Source organism: Pagrus pagrus (genome assembly GCF_965226575.1).
Source record: "Pagrus pagrus genome assembly, chromosome: 3".
Taxonomy (NCBI): Eukaryota; Metazoa; Chordata; class Actinopteri; order Spariformes; family Sparidae; genus Pagrus; species Pagrus pagrus.
In genome coordinates, this window is record NC_140187.1 from 28,407,001 (window position 1) to 28,428,778 (window position 21,778).

General features: G+C 42.3%; 1 protein-coding gene across 9 annotated transcripts in view; it reads right to left on the reverse strand.

The window, feature by feature from the left end:
• Positions 1-1,022: 1,022 nt before the first annotated feature.
• The window catches only part of foxp1b (forkhead box P1b), a 167,108-nt gene continuing 146,352 nt past the window's right edge, over positions 1,023-21,778 (reverse strand). For 8 of the 9 annotated variants that reach the window (XM_084349393.1, XM_084349395.1, XM_084349396.1 and 5 more), the window contains 9 exons: positions 18,005-18,092; positions 16,691-16,774; positions 12,089-12,293; positions 11,821-11,897; positions 11,042-11,143; positions 9,611-9,732; positions 8,709-8,778; positions 8,358-8,524; positions 1,023-5,731 (listed from right to left, as the gene is read on the reverse strand). In XM_084349393.1, coding sequence (XP_084205519.1) covers positions 5,587-5,731; positions 8,358-8,524; positions 8,709-8,778; positions 9,611-9,732; positions 11,042-11,143; positions 11,821-11,897; positions 12,089-12,293; positions 16,691-16,774; positions 18,005-18,092 — 1,060 coding nt within the window. In that variant the 3' untranslated portion in view covers positions 1,023-5,586. Of the gene's footprint in view, positions 5,732-8,357; positions 8,525-8,708; positions 8,779-9,177; positions 9,311-9,610; positions 9,733-11,041; positions 11,144-11,820; positions 11,898-12,088; positions 12,294-16,690; positions 16,775-18,004; positions 18,093-21,778 lie in introns of those variants that run through there. The other variant, XM_084349400.1, reaches the window with a different exon arrangement.

Consider the following 21,778-nt stretch of genomic DNA (forward strand, 5'->3'; position numbering starts at 1 on the left):
GGTCTATAATAATATCATATGTTAATGCCTCTCTGTAAGTTACTGTGCTCAGATTAATTGATGCGTATGCGTCTGCTCTGGATGACTTTTGAGCACAAACGCCTTCCATTACCGCGTGTTCCCTCCAACTTTATGTTGCCCAGTTTGTGATCAGTGTCATGACAACAACACAGATACACATGAATCCTGACCGCCCAGTGAAATACGGCCTGCGGAAAGATTGCTTGTGATTTTATATCGTTTCCATTAAATCTTGTCTTTCAAAGCTCTTAATTAATAATACACTTGACATTTATGTTTTCCAGCAATAAGCTAAGCAAGAAACGATTTATGTCACCTAAAGCTTTTTAACAAATCAATGCAACTATTTGTAATTGCTTGTTTCACAAGATTAAAAGTGCTTAGACTTGATCTCTGTCTCCTGTTTAGTGGCCAACATGACCTGCGCCTCCGTCGTAAAAACGCAAGTCCTGGTCATCAGCATTAGCTCCAGTCACCAAATCCATATCGCTATTATTTCTGGAGTTTTAATGCTGTTACAATTTATAGCTTATCAAATGCAGTTACCTAAATTGCTGTTAGGAAAAGACAGTTTAACTGTCTCTTTTTAATTACGATATAATTTAAGGTTGAGGCTGAGATGAGAGCCCTGCTTGGAGATGACAAACAGGTCTGTGTGGATCGGGTCTGCAGGCCAAAATAATGAGGGAAACAGCACTGATGGGGGTTTGAAAGGTGATATCTGCAAAACTGAAACACTCACTGTTGAGAATTTATCTTGTAATAAGAGTTTGTATCAGTCAGAAATATATTTACTTAGCTGCTGATGCACTGATTGACCTTATAGTGGATAGCAAGAAAAAAAACAATTTTTTTGCATTATGAGTGCTGCAAAAAGTAATAAAAAGTATCGTTGATGCATTCAAACTTTAAATGACTTGTTAATTCTGTCATCACTAGAGTTCAGTTACATGTGATACAATCAAAACAGTAACAGAAAAAGAGACTTGGAGAAAACGATGTGAACAACCAGCATTTTATTGCATGTTTAGAATGCTCACGTCAGTCGTCGCCACTGACTACAACAGAGTGGTCTGCATCAGACAGACGAGGAATGATGAGGAGGTTACAGACTGATGGAAGTGATGAGCAATAATATTTCTCTATAAAAAAAAAAAAAAATAACAGGAAAAAGAAACTACAGAGTACATCTTGAAAGAAAAAAACAAGAGAGAGAGAGAAAGAAAAGAAAAGCTGCTGCAGGATGAGAGCACCGTGACAGCTCCTGGGCTGCACACCCGCCTCCCTCCCCTCTCCCTCCCTGCCTCCCCCTCCATCTGTAAGAAAAAAGAAAAAAAAAAAAAAAAGTGTGGTGTGAGAGAGGGAGAAAGAGGGGGACGGAATGACAGCGGGCTGGATGGTTGGCGATGGATGAAAACGATGGCGTTGGAGCTCGGGTGCCAGTGTGTGATGTGATGTGATGTTGGGGGGGGGATCTGATGCCACGTGGCCGCAGTTTGCAGGACGTTAAAGTCTCCAGCAGCGCCTCACCTTCGACCTGCCTGCTGTGCTTGGTTTGACTCATTTACAATGACCCTTGAGATAAAAATATAAATATCTTGATGCCGAACAAAATGTGGGTTTTTACCTACATGACATGGATGATGATGATGATGAGAAGGACACATCTTTGATGCGCGAGTGAAATGAAATTTTCAAACAAACAAAAAAAGAAAAAAGACAGCATTTAACAATATTCTTTACATCTTGGCACTGCATATTTTTTTCTTTTTCCTATTAATTTCATATAAAATATCATTAGATTGATACACCCTTATATTATTACTGACCACTTAAAACCATATCCCCCACCCCTCCCGTCTCTGTGACCCTGGGATTAGTCATGCAAGATATCTCCGTCTCATAGAGGAAATATACCTGTCTGCCCTTTTCTCCGAGCAGTAATCTTTAACATACAGCCACAGAAGGCAGTGGTTGGACCATCAAAAGGAAGTATCAAAAAACAGCTTAACACAAAGAGGGAAAAAAATCTGTACAAAATGCTTAGGTCAATGATAACAGAGAAAAGTCTGTTTTTCTATATTACAGTTTAAAATCCAAAATGGGGGATAATCTCCCCCCCGGCCTGCCCCTGCCCAGCTCACCCAGATGTCTGCGTGGATGATGTGATTTTTTTTTCTTTTCTTTTTTTTTTTTTTAAAGCAAGGATTACTAAGTAAAATACATTTGCAGCACAGTTTGCTATTCCAATACATACAGCAGTTTTTTTTCTCATAGCTATTTCATAGTTAATACAAAGCAGTCGCGATAAAGCAAACATCATAACACAAATGTATTTTTTGATCTTAAAAAAAAGAGAGAGAGAGGAAGAGAGGACAAGAAAAGACAAAAGGCTATACCGACATGTATGTACAACCTAATATTGGAACGCCCTTAAAACAACCCATCAGTACATCGGAGAACAGACTTTTGACAGGATGAATGGTGCCACACACAGCTGGGTGATATTTCGATGAACAAAAAGGCCTGAGGTTTGGATTGGTTTGGCAAAAACAGAAAAGGATGAAGCCTTTTAAAGATAAACAAGCTCTAATTTCATTTTTTTTTTTTTTTTGTCATTTTCTCTCTACAGTATCAGACTACACATGCAAGACATACAACTAAGTGCAACTGAGTGAAATGTTTATTTTTTTCTCATTTAGTTGACTCATTCCCTATAGGTTTGAACTGAGGTATGCGTACAAACGGTTTTTTCTCATGCTGTTATCTTTAGTAATGTCAAGCTACACATGCTGAGAATGTTTTCTAATCTAACCAGCCATTTTTCCTCCTTTTTGAATACCAAACAAACCAGCCGCACGAGGCGACTGGAGGTTTGTGGATGAGCTCGGCCCTGTTCTCACGATCCTAGCCTGGCTGTAACTGACCCATCCCACAGCTGCCTGGATATTAAATACATCTTCTGGAAACCACAGATTGCCCTTTTCCTCTTTGTAATTAATGAGCGGTGAACTTAAAAAATATAATAATCATAATAATAACAATAACTGCCATAAAGTACCTTGTACCCAGCTTATTAGTTGACAGGAGTGTTTTTTAATATAAAAAGTAATATGTTGACAGAAACTAAACACAATCATAAAGTCTTGCCAATCTTAACAAAGACGCTAAACCCCCTAAAAAGTGGCATACAATCATTACAAAGGATACAAAAGAAAAAGGAATCAAAAGAAGAGAAACATTGAATCATTGTGTGGTCCAGTTGAAGTATAGAATCCGTTTCACATTGTTCTCTGCAAAGCTTTTTCCCATTAACCAGTATATTTTTTTTCCTTTATCTACATACCCTTTATGTTGCACACAAATCTGCTCCTGACCAAAAAGCTCCCTTTTCCACTCACTGGCCCAAAGACAAAAGAAGTTTCCCTAATTTGGTCATCATGTAGTCAGACTGTCAGCGCCTCCCATTCACTTTTGGTCACTGCAAACTTTACTGCAGCTGCCCTGTTCGAGACACCCCCCTTTGGTTTTTTTAAATCTTTTTTTTATAAAAATGAATGAAACACCAGCTTGAGGAGCTTTTTTTTTTTTTTCCCTCGATTCGATCCGCCACCGGCTCGATCGCAGCCAATGGGAGAGAATGGAGGAGAGATATTTGGCCTTATCTGCTATTGCATGGAACACACAACATCGACTTTGTAGTTTATCTTTGGTAGTCACAGAACAAGATATTCAAACACATCAACAACTAAAAAAAAAAAAAGCCAAATAAAACTTAAAATAATAATAATACTAATAATAAATAAAAAAAATTAAAAGTGGTTGATTGCAGTCTTGAAATTCATGGTCTCTTTCAAATTTGACTCCCTATCAAAGCCGGAATTTTTTATGTCGCTGCATCACAAAACCACGTGTGGATTCCACTCAGTTCAATGCTGTGGACTACATCTATTGGCTTTTTGGGTGACACTGAACGTCGAGGTCTCCACATTCCCTAAAATGGCGTGTATGGATGTTTGGGCCCTTTTATGATGGCTGTCAAATGCTGGAATGTGCAATGTTTAGGTCTTATTGCAAGTCTTTTCTCCCTCGGTGAAAAAGAAAAGTGAGCATTTTTCATCCGGTGTGCAATTATTAACACTCACCACAAACTTTAAACTAGCCATGCGTGTGATACAAATAAAAAAAACTACAGGGAATGCACGTTTATCTTCAAGCACTGAATGAAATTACAGCGTGGAAAAAGGCAGACACGTTTGATTAACAATGACAGTTGTGTTCAGGAATCACAATTAGTTGGTCTAAATCATTATCTTTCGCCGGTGCACACCTGACATTTTCATTTTCCTTGAAAAAACCCGGAGCTCGTAAGTGATCAGAAATTCTGTTGCGGCTCAACATGCTCTGCCGTGAGGGGCTGTTTTAAAGTGTAATTTCATAAGGATAAATCATAACCTGCATGATTTCTCTGTCATTCATTCGCATCTTAAATTAAACTTCATTGATGCGTGGAGAGAGCCTTCATTATGAGTAGTGCATTGCCAATGGACTTCATGAGCAGGAGGAGGAGGAGGAGGAGGAAGAGATGGGGGAGGAAGAGGGAAGAAGAGGGGTGAGGGGCGGGCTACACGTCAGAGTGGTGACTTTTCTTTTTTTTTTTTGAAGATCGTGGAATAAATGACAGAAAAATACTACTTGGTATGTGACATTCTGCTTCATGTGTGTGTGTGTGTGTGTTTAACAGAACAACATGAAAGGAAATCATAAACATTCATCATCAAGTGCTGACCACACAGAATCTCCACAGCATGGGCATGAGGTCTGATCAGTTTAAAGGAATAAAACAACAAACAAAAGATGCAACATCAACAACAGCACTGAATGGAAAAAAAAGACACATTATGTTGATAATCTATAACCTCTCACCCCCCGACGAAAAAATACACCCAAATAAAAACATCCCCTCCCACCCGAGATGGAATCAAACCAATGAGAAGTGTCGAAGGCAGTGACAATGAACAAGTCCGCACTCGCTCTCCCTCGCGCGCGGTGTAAATTAAACGTCAGTCATTCCCTCTCTCTCTTGAGTTTGTGGTCAGATGTGTGTGTCTGAGAGAGGGAGGCAGAGCGAGGGTGGGGGAGGTGGGGGTGGGGCAGAGACACAACCCCTCTTGCAGTCCGCCGAGTGTGAGTCCGTCCTGGCTGCACGGCGAGGGGTCTCCGACACCCCCTGTACCAAACAAGTCCGATCCCACACACGAGTAGAAATGAAGTTCGTTTTCACGTTTTTTTTTTTAAGCTTTACTTGAATCAAAAGTAGAAAGTAATCAGAAAAAGGAAAAATCCCACGTGTGGGGGTGTGTTTTTTTTTGTTTGTGTGTGTGTTCTTGCTATGTATTGTAATGGCACTAAAAAGTTTTACTCGGAGACATTTTGAGCGCTGTCATCAGTGGCTGAGACTGCAGTTCAGTGTTTGTTATCTGCGGAGCGTTTTCTCCCAGATCACCCAGACTGCCTCTGCCTCTGAGGCCGGGGGAGGAGAGGGGAGGGGGGGCGGCGCTAGCCTTACAGCATGTCGTCGTGGCCCTGGTCGTCGTCGTAATCTCTGTGGTGATCTAAATCTGGACTGTGATTGGCAGTCGTTACCAGGGAGAGGGGCCCTTCGTGGTCTTCGGGGTCCAGTGGTTCCTCCTTAACGCTGATGTGATGCCTGGAGGAGGAGGAGGAGGGAAAATTTTACTTTTAGTTGTTTAACTTTCTTAATTTTTTTTCATAACCTTTCACAAATTCAACCGATTCTGTTTATAAAGAAGGAAACAGGGGAACAAAAACAAATGTCTAGCTTCAATGAGACTGTGAGCGAAGGCCTCGCTGGTGCTGATGATAATTTCAGCTTTCTTTTGAGGTATTCCAAACCCGGCAAAGCTGCAGGCTTTTTTTATTTTCATGGCAACCGACAACAGGGTATTCACTTAGAATTGATAAATGAGGAAGATTAACAACGTGAGATGATGAGAGGAGAGAATGGACTGCGCCGAGTGAGCGGGCTGCCGTTGTCAGCCTCCTGGTGGCGGAGGATCAGCGGCGCGCTGTGTGTTCCCCTTCCTGCTCGTTAACATGCACAACCTGCGAGGCGGGTCTCCAGAGGACGACCCCGAGCCGGCTTCTATCATTAATCAACTTCAAGCAAACACAGCGACCAGACACCGGCGTACATGCTTTAAACTCCAGAATTAATGCATATTTTCAAGCAAGTGTCAATAAGGGAAGAAAAGCGCTGGCAGGAAAGGCGCGCGAGGAGAGCAGCGGCGGCTCACTCGGCACAACACCGTGATAAGAAACAGAGCCCTTATGAGAATAATAACGCTGTCACTTGTAAACAAGGCAAAAACATGAGACCACCCCCCCCCCCCTTCCTCCCCCCCCCCCCTCCAGCTCACAGCCTGGGCAAAAGAGCCACTAAAGAGATGAGATCTGCCAAATTTCTCATTACAGAAGCAGAGCAGGAATAAAGCGCAGGGGGGAGAGGAGGCCTGGCTGTGGCAGAGAGGAAGAGAAAAAAAAAACCTTAAAAACATTATGAGCAGCTGCAGGGGACTCGCCGCTCTAACCTGCGGTGCCAGGCTGCCTTAGTGGAGGCAGAGTGGTGTCAGGATGAGGCACCGGGCTCATTTACTACAACAACAAGGGACAACTGGCAACATTCTTCATCACCAAAGCCCACATTTGATTTATTCGCACCAGGACGTCTTGTGTGATCTGCAAACTATTGTGATGGAGACGCCTGTATGCTAATGAGCCGACATATTTTTGTGTAAATTATAAAAAGGGGGAAAAAGTAAAGTCAGCTTTTCTATCACTTTCACATCAAAGTAACTCCACAAGTGCCGTTGCCTCGGGTCTGACTCCGTGGCTGCGGGGCAGACATGAAATTGTTATTATTATGCTATTGAACTGCATGCTGATTCTACACTTTGCTTATAATTAGCCGTCTCTGGGTACCTGCTTCTCGTCTGGCTGTTTAGGAGAAGTGCTCTGGTTTCCTCAGCAGTGTTAAAAAGCTACGTCTTGTCAACCAGCAGCAGCACATGTGGAAAACACATGTCGTTACACAGTTAACAGTGGTGATGAACTTGTATTTGGCACCGTGTGAGTCAGAGCATCACATTAAAACGGGGATATTTTTTGCACATGTTAGTTTATTGCTTATTCCCTGCGCAAGAAGAGACTTCCAGTGCTGCTGCTACTGTATATAACATTTAATGCTCAATCCGTAGGCATGAAAGGCCGCGTATGTTTTGTTAATAAGAGAATAAAGTTCTTTAAAAGCAAAAGAAAACAGATTTAACTCATTTTGTGCTTGAATAAAGCTTATAGACATAATTATGGAGCGAGAGTTTGTGAGCCCCATCAGCCTAAAGATAGAAGCAGAGGGGCAGAGGGAGAAGCAGGCTGCCTTTAGGCCAGCACACCCATCCTGTCTCTGCCTTTCCTGTTCCACAGCCATGCTCAGAGCTATGTTCACAGTGATTAGAGATGGCACTTTCCTCCATTTGGCCAGGAGCTCATTACTGCACCTTTTTTTTTGTTTCAGGCAGAATTTCCCCCAAGCTCAGACATTTCAGGAGGCCATCCCTGAGTCTACCCGCGCCGCACGTCGGTGGTCTGCCCCCACATCTGGAAACGATGCAGCGTGTGCTGTATTATTTTAGGCTTCAAACAACTTAGCAGACACTCCTATACAACAAGTGAACGGGGAGCTGCGGTTTCCCGGCCGACCGCAACTTTCCTACATGAGAATCTTGGATGATGTCCTCCAGACTAATTATGCTTTTGTGTTGTTTTTCTTGCCACAGCTCGGAGGCGTTTGTGAAGGTGTTGCGGCTCATGTTTCGGAGCCAACAGCTCTGTCACTCTGAGTTCTGGCATTTTGTAAATATTTGAACGAATTGGAATGCTGATTATGGCGGGACTCAGACAGACAGCAGGACACATGAAGGAGAGTTCATAAACTCGCTGTTAGAATAACAGAGAGGCTCCGGTCTTTTCTTTCTTCCAAAAGGTGGAGTTTCCTTTTCTGCAGGGAGGCCAGCCGCAGCTCCGGCCATGACCCCACACACCACTCCAATATCACCCCTCTTCACTTTATTTATTGTCCTCTGATTGTTTCTGTTTCATCTGATGCCATGCATTAGGTAATTTTAGAGTATTTTGGGTGGGTATTGAAATATTTTCTGTCTATATTTCTTTAGAGACGGCGGCTGAAGCTCTTTTCCTCTCCTCTATTTTCATACACGGACTGTGGTGCAGATAGAAAGCGTGTGCGTGCCACTCACATAGCTGGCAGGGGCGAGCGTCCCGGGCTGCTGTCACTGCCGTTGCTGTTTCCATGGTCCATCGCTCCATTCATCTCCTCACGGATGGCGTTAGCCAGGGAGTTGAGGGTGGGACTTCCAATGGAAGCAGTAGTGTATAGAGGTATGTTGTTTTCTGCCATTGAAGCCTGAAAAGCAAAGCCCGAAGCATTAAATGTGAAACGGAAGAGAGTTGTCAGCACTTTCTCAGTAGCCCATCACTCTTTTCACACGGGTACAACCCCTTCAAAACAAAGACTAGAGGAGAGACTTTTATTAGCTTTTAAAGTTCCGAGTGCTGCAGCTAAAGATGAAGTCACTTTTTGTTTTTACCTGGAAGGCAGCAGAGAGGGTCGGACCATAGCCCAAGCTGGTCTGAATGTTCTTCACTAAGGCTGGACTTCTGCAAACAGAAAAATCTAATTACAAACCACAGACTCGTGTCTCACCTAGCATGCATTCCTCAGCTGCAGGATCTTATTTCATAAAGAGAAATCAATGCACTTTGTATAAGAACTAAACACATTTACTGGTGTAGTAATGTGGATATTAAGGCTATAGTTCTAAGATGTTCAATCACTTGACAATACCACACAACTATCTGAAACACTTTGCATTTCATGGGAGGAAAGAACAGGTTGATTGAGCATGATGGATGGCGAGCCAAACACAGAAAGCATGATGACAACATTGAAGGGAGGGGGAGAGGAGGCATGCAGGTGGGGCTGGGCCTCTGGAGTTTGCAGGGCAGGCGGAAGTGCTTACTGTACGAGCAGTTCGTCAAAGTTCTCATCAGCGGCGTATTTCCGAGGGCGACCTCGCTGTATGTGGCGGTTGCGCTTAAACTCCTCATCATCAACGGTCCAAAAGGACCCAAACTCATCCTCTACTCTCACAAAGCACTTATGCAGGGAAAGGTTGGTGCGAATGGCACCCTGGGAAAGCAAACCAGCAGGGGGGGGGAGCGGGGGCAGCCAGATGCAGATGCAGTGATAGACGGGACAGAGACAGAGGACGGACACACACAGAGACACAGGGAGGAGGGCAGAGGGTGAGGACCAAAATGAAAAAAAAGCCATTGTGAGTTATGAAGCATCACCAAAAGCATGGAGGGGAGGCGCACACCAAAGCAAGCAGGGACCTTGGACGTAATGGCAAACAAACAACGAGATGAAGCAGCAACAGCCTCTTTCCATCAGTGAACGGTGACACGGGGCTCAAAAGGCCGAACCTACCCACTGATCTTTTGAGGCCGTCTCTTTTGGAACTCTATTTCGTCGACTGTCCACACAGCCCCTTTTACGTTTTCTACCCGCACAAAACACTTGTGAAGACTAAGATTATGCCGGACTGCATTCTGCAGTTGGTGTGAAAACAAAGAGAGACAGAAAAGGTTGCTATCAGTACAGTAAACATGTCTGCATAGGGAAAAACAAGAAATATTTTGACAGGCACTGGATGAAACCTGAATGATAACAATAAATAAACCAGAATGTTATTGGCAGTAAAAAAGTCCTGAAGTTTCAAATTACTTAAACAACACATAAATATTTCTCGGTTTCCATGGCAATAGGGTTAGTGACATTCTTTGTTCTTATCATTCATGACGCTGCCTTTGCTGCTCAGTCAGTGTGAATGTAATGAGTGAGATACAGAAACTAGCATTTTATTCATAATATCTGCACTGACTAGAAAAGGTCATTTAAACATTTCCTATTACATTATCTGAGGAGAGAGAGCGAATTAAACTCAAATCCAGCGTCCAATCCAAATCATTTAGGCATGAAAGTAGACCTGCATATATCATTCCAGGAGCTACGCTGAGTGTGTGTGTGTGTGTGTGTACACTGAGTGTGTGTAGAGAGAGAGAGAGCTATGGACTCCAGTGTTTATAACACCAATGTGCCCCCTGTCAGTAAGTGTGGGAGCAGTGTAATTGTGTATGTGTGTGTGTGTATGTGACATATCAGGTAAGGCTGAGGAAAGACTTCATCATCAGCGTGTTGTGTTCTGTCTTGTGTGTTTGTGTTTTCTTGTACTTGCTCCATATTAAGGACCATGTTTTTAACCCACAAAGTGAGGACATGTTAGAAAGTGGGGACATTTTGGCCAGTCTACGCAAATTCAAAGGACTGTATGAAGGTTAAGACTTGGGTTGGGATAGGGTGAGGCATCCAGTCGTGATGGTTAAAGTTTGGGTAAGGGGGAATGCATTATGTCACTGAGGATCCTCACAAGTACTGAAGTACAAGCATGTGTGTGTTTGTGGCCTGGTGAAAAACAGAGTGTTCCCTTCTGAAGTGAGTGTGCGAGGCTCAGCCAGGAGTCACTGGCAGAGCTCTGCTATGTTAAACTAATGCCACCCACCACCAGAACATCCCCACATATTACTGGGAGATTTCTTTTTCACTTTTCTTCTCTCTCGTTCCCTTTTTTTTTCTTTTTTTACAAAAAAATGCACATATTCCTCTCCTTGGTTTTTCTCTGCGGTTCATATGTTTGTTTAATGGGTGGTTCATTTGGACAGAATAAGTGAAGTATTGTTATGTGTCAGGAGAGGGGTTCATTTATAAAGGTATAATGCCTGGCTATCATTTAATTCTCCTTAACATCAACTCAATGTCTCCATCTGGTTTAAAGAAGTCAGCAGGAACAAGCAAAATTACCTTCCACGTCGCTGCGTTGCGCCTAAAATATGCAAACATTCGTGTGAACCAGTTGTAGATTTCGTTTAGTGTTAGCTGCTTTTCTGGAGATTCGAGGATTGCCTGCATGAGGAACAGTGACAGAAACAAACATTCACAATTTTGCTCCCTTCACAAAGCAATCAATAATTCACAAGAGGCATGCAGGTTTGTGTGTGTTCTCTCGACAAGAACACAGACAACAGCAGAGAAATTGTCCACGTGAAGTGTTTTCCGAAGTCTTCTGCACTTTTCATTCAAAACGGCAGATTTGAATATATTTTCTTTTGTGGGTGTAAATGAAGGGCAAGCGAAAACATTTCTCAGGCAGATTACAGGGCGGCAATTATGGCCGGCTCAGATTAATTCCTGAGATCCCAGATTACTGCGGCCCAGCAATAATTGAGTGGCCATCTTAAAACAGGTTCATCCCTACTGTTGTGTGAAATGAATTTGGTAATAATCACAGCCACTGAAATGCTTAATCAAATGCAATTGTCGTATGTGGCTGTTTTTTGAAATCCCGTACGCATTCTTGCACTCATTCCGAGATGGTTAATGTGTTCCTCTGTCTAAACTGTATTGGAAATTTAACAACGAAGGAAGAGAGAAATAAGTGGAACAAATGTAGTTTGTGACCTTGTCAATAGCGGAGTGTATATCTGCTGGATTTCTTGCTTTGGCTAGGCACTGTGAAGGACGTTTAGGGCTTTTCCTAAATGTAGACGCATAAAAGAAAAAAACATTGGCAGAGTTCTTACCTGTCTTATTAATGAGGCGTACGTGAACGGCGGTCTAACATCTGCATTCATGTAAAACTCTTTGTTCTGACTGAGATCTGCACACAGGGAACAAACACAAACTGTGTCAACACGGAACAAAATGATTGGGTGTCAACAGTAATGTGCCATCAGGGGCTGATAACACAAATTATAGCATGATTACATAATTGTGTGTATATACAGACACAGTATGTAAGGTTTGCGTGTCAGTCACAGAGATGAGTGTGCGGTTTGTGCATGTGTGTACCTGGAGAGATGGGCATGTTGTACTTTTCTGAGTAGCGCCGTCGCATGGGGCCCATGCTGTGGAGGCTGTTGGCTGTGATGACGGAGTGGGTCTGGGACAGGGGTGTGAGGGGTGCCGTGGGTGTGGTGGGGGTCTGTGGCAGGCTCAGAGGAGGAGAGGCCTCTGGGGCCGATTTGGACAATGTGACGTTGGACACCAGGTTGAGCTGAGGGGAGGAAGGACAGAGAGACAGAGAGAGAGGGGCACAGTTAGACCTCTAATTACCCATGTGTCTCAGACGCCTCATTGGCTATGCGTATCTCCTCTCTAATTGCAGGCGGGCCCTGAGATGATCCATGAGCGTTTGCTAAATGTTTGGAAAACAACCCTGGAGGCCGGCTCCTCCACCTCCTCCTTTCTTCACGCTCTGCTCTCTCCTCCCTCCCTCTCTGTCACGTCGGGCCCGTTCCCAGCTTTCTGTTTCATCGCCTTTTGTTAAATCTTTTGTCCCTCTTGTCCTGTTTGGACAACACGCCCCCACCTCCTCCACCCACTCTGGGACAACAGCACGGTTGCTAGTGAGGGTTGAGCAGAGTGAGGGAAGATGGGCCCGAATAGCTCTGAAAAATGACAGTGTGATTCTCACCTACCGCTGAGCATCCCCGCTAATAAGGCAGCCAGAGGAAGAAGCCAATCTGGGCTAATTACGAGCTGAAATTGTATTGTGAGGACTCTAATTAGGCGCTGCTTATGGAGGTGATCTGATGATTAACTACTGTATCTGACTGACCTCCATCATCAGGGCCACGATGGCCGCAGCAATGACAGCCTCAGTATTTTCAAGTAGAGGATATTTGGTTTTTACCGCTGAGGACTGCACGTGTGTGTGAATGGGCTGGGCGGGCGGAGGAGAAGGAGGATTTAAGTAATAATGGCTACAAGGTAAACTAATTATGGCAAGTGCTCCAAAGGTATAGCATAGCTTCCAGCAGCTGCGGCGGCTCTGAGCCAAGTGCCAAGCCTCCGTACTGGAGCAGCAGTCAAGTGGAAAATTCTAGCCTGACCCCCTGCTCCAGCTATTAATTGGCAGGAAAACTAATGACACAGATACATATTCCAACAAAATTGTTCTAATTGCTAATTTGCCGAAGGAGGCCAGTTTCCAAATTAAACATGACTTCAGACTGTGAGAAAGAGAGAGAAGAGAAAATACAGAGAGAGAAATGGAGACAGGAGACACATCTCATGTGTGACGTCATTGGTTGATTACAAGGGGTCAGATGATGATGACAGTTAAACGTGAACAGACATCTGACTGTACACAGCAACACAGATCCTGTTCAGACACAATTATTATTATTATTACCAGCACAAATTATAGGGCTGCAACTAAGGTATTTTTTTTTTTCATTATCAATTAATCAAATGATTATTTTCATAATGAATGAATCAATCTTTAGGCTATAAAATGTATAAAAGTGATGAAAAATGCCTGTCACAATTTCTCTGAGCACAAAGTAACATCTTCAGATTGACGTCTTTGTCTCACCAACAGTCCAAAACCGAAGTCTCTACATTTACAAGAAAAAAGCAGCAAATCCGTACATTTAATAAGCTGGAACCAGCTTGATTACATGATTAATGGATTATCAAAATAGTTGGCGATTCATTTTCTTGCGACCAACTAATTGAATAATCGACTAATCATTGCAATCCAAGCCCCCCCGAATTGACTGCTGACACTGGCACTGTCATTTCGTTTTAATTATTAATTCACACTTTTTTATTTCTTCCCAAAATTAAACATTAGCAAATGATTAAGTTTCAAACTGCTCTCACCAAAATTAGAGACAGACATGTGTCCAAGTCCTCACAATGTCTGTTTATGTTTTGGAGGCTGAACTCTGGCTTTTTGGCAGAGTCTGCCCAAATAATTTGGATTACTGCTGGGATGTACAAATGTACACTACATCCTCACCAACAGCAGCACAAGACGTGTTATTCTAAATCACGAGCAAAATAAATCACACTGGGGTTCGCGTGTTTCTGACACAATGCTATCAATAGAACGGGGCTGCGGTGTTGACTTCTCTTCCTGTGGATTAGCAGGCTTTGTTTCATGTTTCATCCATATTCCCTGGCAATAAACACAGAGAGGCTTCAACAATAGGCCAGACAGGCTGGTAATAGCCTTGCCTTTGTTTGCCTCACCATTTGGGCTCACTCCAGTGCCTAGACAAAATGAGACTTCAGACTGAAATTAATTAAATGGTAATTGGTGATCTAATTATACTGGCTTTGACTCGGCAAGCTGCTAAAGAAAATAAACAAAAAGTCCCTCCTTAATTATGTATGGCGTAAAAGGTCAGATTTCTGACAAGAATGCTTAGTGACACCGAGTGCAGACACCCACCCACACACTCAGAGGCAAATACAAACACGCACACACACACACGCAGGAACAGGCATTGCTAATGTGGCACATTTTGTTTTGATCCCCCCCCACACCCGCCCGCCCACCCACCTCAGAAGAATAAAATGAGTCCTATTCATTTGACGTCGTGCATGCACAGTATCACTTTGTTTGTCTTTAATTATAACTAAATGTAAACCAGCAAATTCATCTGAGCTGCTCTGCTGTGACAGCCGGCCACTTACACATGCCTTTATTATATGCAACAGCACAGAACAGCAGAAAAGCATAACTAGCAATTACAGGAGGAACACAATTGTTTCCTCAGAGTGGCTGCATCTCCAGTCAGCTCTGACAATACTTTCATTCTGCAGCTACTCAGAGGGCCACCTCTGATCTGCAATCTCACTAAAGCCTCAGAGGGGCCATGGGACCCTGACCTGTGTAAGTCCAGCACTCACCCAGCCGAAGCCAGACATATTTATCATAGCGTTTCATAGCGGCTCGCAGCAGGCAAAGTGGCTCTGAGAATGGGAGTCTATTTATTTGAATAAAAATCCCAGCGTGCCCCCTTGAGAGTGTTAACGCTGAGCTCTGACACAGCCATTCTCACAGGCCCCGGGGAGAGAGGAGAGGTAGTGAACTCAAGATGCTATCTGCCGCCCCTACCACTTTTCATATACAAATGTCCCTGTGTCAGAGCCCTCGTTTTGCACTCTAATCTACACAATCAGTGTGTGTGACACAGGCGCAGCTTTTACAGACAGCCTATTGTCGTTCGACATCTCCAGGCGCTTTATGTTGACGGGCTGCGCTGCGTGGAGCGCACACGCAGCATCTGCACGTCAATAGCCACCTCTCTGACTGTAAATAAATGATCCAAGCTGCACGGTGCGCTGAGAGACGAGGCTCCTGCATGTACATTGTGTGCGCCTGTGTGCGTGATTTCACATTCACGCCCTGCAGTAAAATGATCTTTGCACATTTGGCTCTCTGAATGGACTGTCATACAGACTGAAATATGGTGCCGAGGCCCCTTCTTAAACATGACAAAACAGCGCAGACACTTAAATGCCATATGTTAAGCCCTTGCCCCTATAGGATAGGGATTAGGCAGGAGGCTTTATGGCATGGCATATATTAAGAGTGATAAGCATGATGTCTGGAATGTGTCAAGACGATAATAAATTGATCTGCTGTAACATTTACTCACACTTTCAGCTGATCAGCTACAGAAAATATTGGTGAATTACCAGTTTGACATTTTTTTTCTTTATTCACCCTGCAAGATATTAATTTAAACAAAATGACCTTTGTTCACTCTTCATTCTGTTGTCGACTTTTACGCCAAACTCAGCTAAAGACACGTAGAAGTAGAAACTACAACTTAATGTAACGTAAAAAGATGCTTACAAATAAAAACTGATGTAACAACTTTCACTTTTCCGTCTGAATGTTTGGCTAAAATGAATTTTTTCTGTTCAGTTCTAATTCTACTAATTACTTTTAAAGATGGCTGAGGATAATTCCTGACAATTTGTTTTACCTAAAATGAGGATTGAAATGTCCTGAGGGAAGCGTTAGCTATCATAGAAAATCAATATTAAAATCAGCAGGTGTTACTATCATCTGAATGTTTCTTTAAAAAACAGCACAAAATATCTACATCTACATCTACATATTAATCAGCCCCTAATTGAAATATCACAATTTTAATATATTGCTTCAATTGTTTCATCATGTAATACGGTTTCATTTTTACAATCTTCTACAGCTACATCCATTAGAATGATTTCTTATATATTTAATTTTACGTGGCAGGAAAGTATTTTTCAACTCTTCTTTTAAAATCGCTAAAAATAAATGTTATATCTTATCTGTTTATAAAATACAATGCCTGATGTTATTACTGTATTTCTATCTCTTTTCCATCTGCCCAAACCGGCTCTGGTTCTCTGTGTCTGAGGCTGTTACAGAGTGAGCATCCAGTTCATCACAGACACCCAAATTGAATCTCAGATGTCAGCAGATGTGGTCCAAACAATATTTACTGCCTCCCACAAGAGAACAGCTGTTTTTATTTAGCACATAAATAAGAAGATGGAGGAAGGGATTAATGAATACATGTGTGCCAATTAAGACAAACAAAAGGCTGGGGGAGGGACAGGAGAGAGAGAGACAGGGAGACGTATGACGGGGTCGCTGCTCACCGGCTGTGGGGTGGCTTTGGGCTCCGTGGACTTGACATGAAGGTGCGTCATCATCGCTTGCAGACGCTCTTTGTCTTTCGCTAGCTGTGATGAGGAAAGAGAAGACGTTACATTTTTTATGAACAAAAAGGAGAAAAAAAAAAATCTATTTCTCTAGTTTAGTTAATTCCAAACAGTGAAGGCACCTTTTACAATCAGCGAAACAAATCGATCTTTTTGCTCCCGAGACTCGTCTAATTATTTGTTTTCAAAATGTTTTTGGAAGCTGTCAACAATCCTACACTTCAGGCAATCTAACTACTGTCTCCAGTTCAAGGTTAAAAGATACTGCGTCTCATTGCCAATAACAAGCCCGGGCCCTTTCTACCTGTCTAAAACTCAGTGCTGTCTTAGCTGCCAGCTTAAATCATGGTGATAGGCTGCATGCAGAGGAAGTGTGCGTCTGATAAACCTTCACGCCATCCCTCTGGATAACACACCACCAGAGTGGAAATAACAGGACGCTGGTGTGGTGTAATGTTCGAGCAACTGAACTCTCATTGTTGAAGTTTAACATCCTGTAAACCACGAGTGTTTCGTACTCATTATTCGGGGTGTGATGTGAACCGCAGAGAAATCTGGAATATATTGCATTTGATCCTGCTAATTAATAAAATACAGTTTAATGGAATGATTGATTTTATAATAATAAATAAGTGCAACCTCACATCAGCACAGTGGTCATGTTCGCCATTTAACCCACCGTCGTCACACACGCATATGACACACTGGCCATTATACTGCCCCCCTAATGGGATGACATTGAACCATGTCTTTTTTCATAAGCGCATTCTTAATGTACACATGCAGATTTTTTTTTTCTCTCGCAGAAAAAGACAGTGAAAGATGACACATATTAAGATCCACTCGTTATCAAAAGTTTTCTCCAGTGGGATGTTTTTTCTTTAAGTCAACGCTGAGCGCCTAGCCACAGTACACTGCCGAGTCATTTCACTAAGTGTTTTATTGTTGGTGCTAAACAGTTAAAAGTCATAAATAACTTTAAAACCCAGTAAAATTCAAAATGTAATTATCTTCTCTTCTTAGCCCCGGGCCCCTTCATATATCTTTTCCTGGCTGTCATGCATACATAACACATTTTTAATGACTGATTACTTGCAAATGTACAAAATTATTTCATTCTGCGGCCCCCCCTCCACGAGTGACCCTGTGGCTGATATCAGACGGACAGGGAGGGGCTGGGCAGACACTGAGGAAGTGTCAGGAGAAGAAGACACATAAATATTTGGGCCAAAACAAGCGCAGAGACAATACCTGCAGCTCCAGCTGTTGTACGACCTGCATTTGCACCCGACACTGGGCCGTGCTCCTGTCATCCAGGGCGTGCTCATTGTTAAGATGCCTGGAAAACAAAAAGCAGAGAACGGACAAAAAAAAGCTGATGTCAGTTTGATTTCGCCTTCTGCAGCTGCTTAGATGTAAAAGAAACAAAAGTCCTGTGATGTCCGGTTTAATGACGCAACCCGGTAATGGAGCACAATGCAAAGAGAATATGTGCTAACTTGAAGGTAAATATTATGCAGATCTTCAATATGAAACTAGCAACATTTTGCAAAGATTACACACAGAACCAGAAGAAGTACCTCTTTTAACATACAAGAATGACACTCAATATTTCATGGCAGTCATGTCTGCTGCAACTACAGCTCACAGATAAGAAGAGTGATTGAAGAATTTCAGGTTGGACTCCTTTGCTAAATTATGCACAGGTGCCCTCGTGTCATTTCTGCTCCTTCCAGCTCCATTGTGCATTCTTGAATTTGCCCCTTTTGTGTTTTTTCTGCTAATTGTGTCATTAAAATTAAGAGAATTCAAATAAAAGCCAGACCAAATGCCGAGGACAACAGGACGAGGAGATGGGATCTGTCACAAACTTGAATTATGGCTATAATTATGCGTGATTATTTTATACAGGGAAGATGTTCTCTTTTCCTGTACGTTTATAACTAATCTAAATAAGTAGCTCGCCGGGTAGCAGACGGGGCTTTTTTTCTGTGATTTATATAAAATGGTAGAGATAAGGTTCACGAGTGAAGGAAATATGATTGGAGGAATTTTATCAGCCGCCGCATGAATTACTGTTTGAAAATGCTTATGCAGGGGCATTTCATTAATCATTTAATCATAATCCGAGCAGGATGTTTGAACTGATTTCACAAATACCCTTTCATTTCACTACTTCATTATGCTCGCTAATGGATCCAATATATTATATATATCATAAATTATATCACATCTTCGGTGACCATGTAGGTCACTGTCACCAGGCATGTCTGTGTGCACACAGTGGCGCCGGCAGACGGGGAGAGAGGTGTGTAATGCGACTGCCTTTTTCAAATGCACTTTTTCTGTCATTTACTGCAAATCAAAAATAGCCAGAGTCAACCTGTGAAGGCAGCGCTGGCGTCCTGATAGCCCAATAAATTTTGACGCCGTTGCTTTATGTACAGACAACACATTTGTGCGTTAAACAGCACGCGGACACTCAGAAAACAGACACATGTGAAGGGACGGAAAATTGATAGCGCTCTGCTTGGAAAGTGAAGGTTTCTGTTCAGCTGTGGTGTTTTCAACCTTGAGGTGAATGATTTAAATCTTTATGGGAAACGTGGTCTCTTCTCTCACCCCCCTCCACTTCAGCTCCTCCTATTGTGTTTTGATAATACATTTTTCAAAATGACCGTGATATACATTCAGCACTCGGAGTTAATTATTGTGGCGGAAAAAGAAATTAAAAAGGCATATTTAAAGAAAGCGTGGGCAATAACCCCCTTTTTTCGCTAAAATCAATTCAGACTTCTTCTGGGCTTTTCCATTTGTTTGAGTCAAATAAATGCCCATTTAATTAAGTAGGTCGGAAAATGAAACTGGTAAACATTTCAGGACATCTTACTAAATTTCAAAGAGGAAAATAATAGGTAAAGACGTTTCAACTTCAATTTAACTGGCACGGACTGAATTTTCAATGAAGGGTGGCCTACGTGAGCAGCTTTGGAATTTCTCTGTTCATAGGAGACATGTGCCCTGCTTCTTTTCATCCTTTGTTACATTCCACTTTATTTCTTCTAATGACATGGAGAGTCACAGTGCATAATTAATAGGAAATGAAATATTCAAATGGCCCTAATGCAGCCTTGAGAGGAGTGTCTGGACACGGGAGCAGGGGATACGGGGGAATTGACATCGAGAGAGACTATGAACGTTGGCATGTGTCACTTTCTGGACTTCAAATGAAGCCACTTTTAAAAGCTCTCTGGCAGGATGACAGTCCCTAATGTAAATTACCACAATAAAACAAGTTAAACAGGCATTCCTGTACCAGTCTGCTTTTTACATATCAGTTAGTTTGCCTGCAATTTTTTTTTTTCCCCCTTTCAAAATTTCTAATTACATACATAGAGTGGACCCAGAGCTTAAGGCTGTCTCTGAGGAAGGTTTATCATCTTCACTGTTTGGTGGATTTTAAATTAAATCACACATCTTAATAGTAATATTTACATTTAAAATGCATTAAAAATTCTGATGAATATTTTTAATTATTTCTTTATTTATTAGTGCAGAGCAGGGCTGCACAATTGATTGAAATATTACTGAAACCACAATATGGCCAAGTGTGATATCCAAATCGCAGAAACTGCAGTTTTTTTGATAAATGTGACAAAACTAAATTTAAATGAAGTTTAGCGCCGCAGAGATGCAAATCCTGTTCTCCATGTGAGAAAACAGGTTTGTTTCATCGTAATCATCACGATTTTCTTTCGCTGATTTTCTTTCAAATGAAAAAATGATTATTCCCACCTCATAATAACAGTCAAAATAATAACAATATGATTTTACCCCACCGTACAGCCCTACTACAAAGTATTTATTTTAACTAACATTATTTCACGCTTGGCCTTTTTTTGTGTTTTTTCATGCGGGCTGCAGCGGCACAAAGCTGCACAAAACAATTACTTTGTGGCGTTGAGGTGTGAGAGGAGTGTCAGTGGTTCCAGCAGACAGACAGTGTGGCACTAGAGGGCACTGCAGTGTTTCACTGGCTCTGACCTCTGACTGGACACTGAAGAGACGGGTCCTGACCCCCGTAAAAACACCGGGCTCCTATGTGAACCCGGCCCCACCCATCTGTGCGCTGAACCCCGAAAACAGGAACAGGCATTTGCTGCTTCGTATTTATCAAGATAGTGCGTGTAGGTATGTAATGTTTTCTTTAAAAGATAGAATAAATACACACACAGTTTAAAACAACATTTCAGTCCCGTGTTAGTTGTTACTGTTGGCATGCGGAGCTGAAATCTGGTTGACGTTAGCGTCCTCCTCACCTTTCTTTTCTCTCTGGTATACAGTACACTGTGTTCTGCTGACTACACACACACACTCACACACAGACACTAACACACACACACCTCTCTTCACTTATATTTTCAACATTTCTCCCGACCTTTTAGAGACTTTCATGAGAGCATTCAAACGTATTCTCTATTTTTATTTGTGATTGTTTTCGGAGGCCCACGGTATCAGTTGCTGGGATTCATGTGGAAGTGCTTAGGGGTTTGAGAGTTAACACCTTGGTGAGCTGCTCGCACTCTTGCCTGCTGTTAAACAAAGGCGGCTTTGTGGAGACTCTCCCCAAATGTTTTCTTAACATGTTCCAAGCAGTTTGAGCAGGCAACTAAAGTAAACAAGATGTTGCCATGATAAAAACACTTGTAAAAACAGAGCAGAGTGCACTTAGTGACTTTTGAAGGCAGAGCTCCACCGGGCACACTGAGTTTAATTCCCCCTCTCTTCTATAAACAAAGGGTGAGGCAATGTCAGAATACAATAAATAGTGATGGATTTAAGGGGCACTCCCAAAGCTGAAATATGTGTGTCTAATGTGTGAACGTGTGTGTGTGCAAGACGTGGTTTAATAACTACGTGTCACAGGATGTTTATTGAATGAAAATAAGAACACATAACTTTCGTTTTTTTTTTTTTCTTTTTCTTCTCTAACAGGAACTGTACTGTTGAGCTGTTCTAAAGCAA